Raw genomic sequence first — 3,194 nt, 5'->3', positions numbered from 1 at the left:
GCTATTGAGACTTGGCTTCAACCTCCTTCCCTTCCCTTTCCTCTATTACCTTTCACTGTTTCTATCTGATCTTGTCTTTTTTCCTGGATTTCTTTCCTAATTTTTCTCCAAGGTGGGTAGGAGCTGTAAGTTAATGAGAAACAGATAGAATTTTGCTTAATCGTAAAGAAAGATCAAAGCGCGTGTGTGTATCAACTGTTAACCAATATTTCCCGCGGGATTCGAGCTAATTTTTTAGTTATTTTTGGGTAAGATGAGATTTTAGCTAATTAATTAGTTGTTGCCTTCCACTGCTAGTTGACTTTGTTTCTAAATATCTTAGCAAGACCTTCTCCAATTCATCTACACAGGTAGGTTCCATGAAGATTCATTAACCTTCAATATATAATGTAGAAACCGTCTTCGAAGACTTTGTAAAGGAAAACGAAGTGATTGAGAAAAAGACCGAGTTTGACCAAAACAACCAGAACAAGACTGGGGAAGCAGCCATTCAAGACGGCTAAGGTTTTTAACTTTCAAATCTCTCCCATCTAATCTTTAGCATCCAAATTCTCTCAACCAATTTCTCCCTTTCTGTTTTTTCCATCGTTCTTTTTTTTTTTAATTTTTGGCTCTAGTTCTTCTGATCTCTAATCTCTCTTAGGGGTTTGGAGGAGTAGAAGAAGAAGAAGAAGAAGAAGAAGAAAGAAGCAATTGGAGTTGAACCTAGTTGCCCAATTTCCTATCTATTGATCTCAGATTTGGGTTTGGATTACATACCGATTCAGATTCAGGCAGAATGAATGATCTACTGGGGAGTTCCTTCTCTGGATTCAGAGGCCGTACAGATGGGACCTTTGTCGACGTAGAGATGTCCACAGCCGCGAACGGAGGAGGAGGAGGAGGCGGAGGAGCAAATCTAGACAAATTCTTCGAAGATGTGGAAGGGATCAAAGACGAACTGAAAGAGATGGAAAGACTCCAGCAACGTCTCCAACAATCTCACGAGGAGAGCAAGACTCTCCACAACGCCAAATCCGTGAAAAATCTCCGTTCCCGCATGGACTCCGATGTCTCTACAGCCCTGAAAAAGGCAAAAGTCATCAAGGTCAGACTCGAAGCCCTAGATCGGGCAAACGCAGCCAATCGAAGCTTACCTGGCTGCGGACCTGGAAGCTCATCCGATCGGACACGAACGTCGGTGGTGAGTGGTCTGAGGAAGAAACTAACGGACTCCATGGAAGGATTCAACAAGCTGAGAGAGCAGATCTCTGGAGAGTACAGGGAGACGGTGGAGAGGAGATACTATACGGTGACGGGAGAGAAACCGGACGAGAAGACGGTGGATGGGCTAATAGCGACGGGTGAGAGCGAGACGTTTTTGCAGAAAGCGATTCAGGAACAGGGGAGGGGACAGATAATGGATACCATATCGGAGATTCAGGAAAGACACGATGCGGTGAAGGACATGGAGAGGAGTTTGCATGAACTGCACCAGGTGTTCTTGGACATGGCGGTGTTGGTGCAGCATCAAGGGGAGCAATTGGATGATATAGAGAGCCAGGTTGCCAGAGCGAGTTCGTTTGTTAGGGGAGGAACAGAGCAACTCCACGTAGCGAAGAGGACTCAGAGGAACACCAGGAAATGGACTTGCATTGCAATTATCCTTTTTATCATCGTCGTTCTTATCATTGTTCTTCCCATTGTCCTCAGAAACGTGGGCAGCGGCGGCGGCGGTGGCGGCTCGCCTACTCCGGCTACTCCGGCGACGGCGACTCCAGCACCTCCAGCACCCCAATGATTTGTCCTCCTCTCTTCTCTTCCGATTGTTCTTCCCCCTTTTTTTTTTTCTTTTTTTTTCCTTTTCTCATTTTGTTTTATTATTATTATTATTGTTATTATTATTATTTAACGTTTTTTGAGAGATTGCGAGTCAGTGACTCGTTCACTGGCAGGGTCAATGTACAATAGCACCTTTCCTAGTTTCTTAATTCTTTGTCTGGGGTTTTATTGGACGCCCACGCCCTCCTCTGTTGTTGAAATCACTGGGGTTATCCTTCCCTTCATGTCTTCGATGTCCCCATAAGTCATATGCCAGCGGAGCACCGTTTTCCTCTAGTTTTTAATTATTTTATTTTGTTAATAATGTTTAAAATTGATCTTGTAATTAATTATTAATTGTGGTTAATTAAAGTCATAATCTTTTAAGGACAAAGTGAGGATGCTGGCGTGACGAATCACATCCCCTGTCAATCCAAAATATTAAAGTTGCCAATGGAAGATTAATAGGATAGTTAAGAATCTGACTTATCAGTAGAGAGGTCATGGGCAAGGTTCAAAGTATTTCATGATACCATACAATATTAGTAGATACGTATCCATATTTGACCAAACCGATACGATACATCTCTCCGCGTCTCTCCATTGAGTTACACTAAAATACTCTCTCCGCGTCTCTCCATTGAGTTACACTAAAATACATTTGTCAAAGCGATACAATACTCGACACAAGACGATACGTCTCTAAAAATCACTTGACCAATACAATACTTGATACCGATACTTTTAACATTTCTTCTTCTTCCAATCACTTTTCCTAAAATTCTTTTGTTTATAAAAAAAATTAAATTCAATATTCGTGTACTATTTTCTTTTGGTAAAATTAAATTTGCATTTACACCAAACTGTAATGTTGTCATGACGTGGTAGCGATCTTCTTGATAAAAGGTATTATCATTTCTTTAATTGCACGATTTTCATTTTGTAAGTCATTGTGAGATTTAAATTGATAATAATAATAATCACTAATTTAAAGGATTATCACAACCAAAAGATCCGAAGTCTAGCCGGCATTTCCCTCAACTGCACATGTTACCCCCTCTACCAAAAAATATATATATAAAAACAAAACCTTAGTGCTGGATCTACACTTTAATAAGGGCTGTCTGAAACTTGTCTCTGTGCCAAGCACAAAGGTTAACCATATTCTGGAAGAATCTTTTTTATCATATCCTATGAGGAATAGGAATTTATAAGAGTCAGTGTCCAATCACAAGGTGTGATGAGATTTCTTTCACGCCCATTTGAGGAAATACTAATCCCCCAGCTAAATAAGTGAAGGTGAAACTAATTTATTCATTAAACTTCATCAGCATAAGGCAGATGCACCAGTAACTCACGATTCCAGCGTTTATAGACTCAGAAACACGAAACAC

The 3,194-nt window shown here is 40.8% G+C and overlaps 1 protein-coding gene across 3 annotated transcripts; it reads left to right on the top strand.

Annotated features, from left to right (window-relative positions):
* The first annotated feature begins 232 nt into the window (after positions 1 to 232).
* On the top strand, positions 233 to 2,631 carry LOC149009953 (syntaxin-121-like). 3 transcript variants are annotated; one of them, XM_089162248.1, is made up of 2 exons: positions 233 to 248; positions 351 to 2,631. In XM_089162248.1, exon 2 carries the CDS (start codon positions 779 to 781, stop codon positions 1,778 to 1,780), a length of 1,002 nt encoding a protein of 333 aa, XP_089018374.1. In that variant the 5' UTR covers positions 233 to 248; positions 351 to 778; the 3' UTR covers positions 1,781 to 2,631. The 3 variants fall into 3 exon arrangements, with proteins under 3 accessions (XP_089018374.1, XP_089018376.1, XP_089018375.1); XM_089162250.1 differs by lacking the exon at positions 233 to 248 and having other exon boundaries at positions 297 to 504; positions 660 to 2,631; XM_089162249.1 differs by lacking the exon at positions 233 to 248 and having other exon boundaries at positions 297 to 504; positions 644 to 2,631.
* Positions 2,632 to 3,194: the final 563 nt, after the last annotated feature.

This window comes from Hakea prostrata, chromosome 7 (genome assembly GCF_041222555.1).
Source record: "Hakea prostrata isolate BN-2017 chromosome 7, UWA_Hpros_2, whole genome shotgun sequence".
NCBI lineage: Eukaryota > Viridiplantae > Streptophyta > Magnoliopsida > Proteales > Proteaceae > Hakea > Hakea prostrata.
This window is presented reverse-complemented; position numbering and strand designations above follow the sequence as displayed.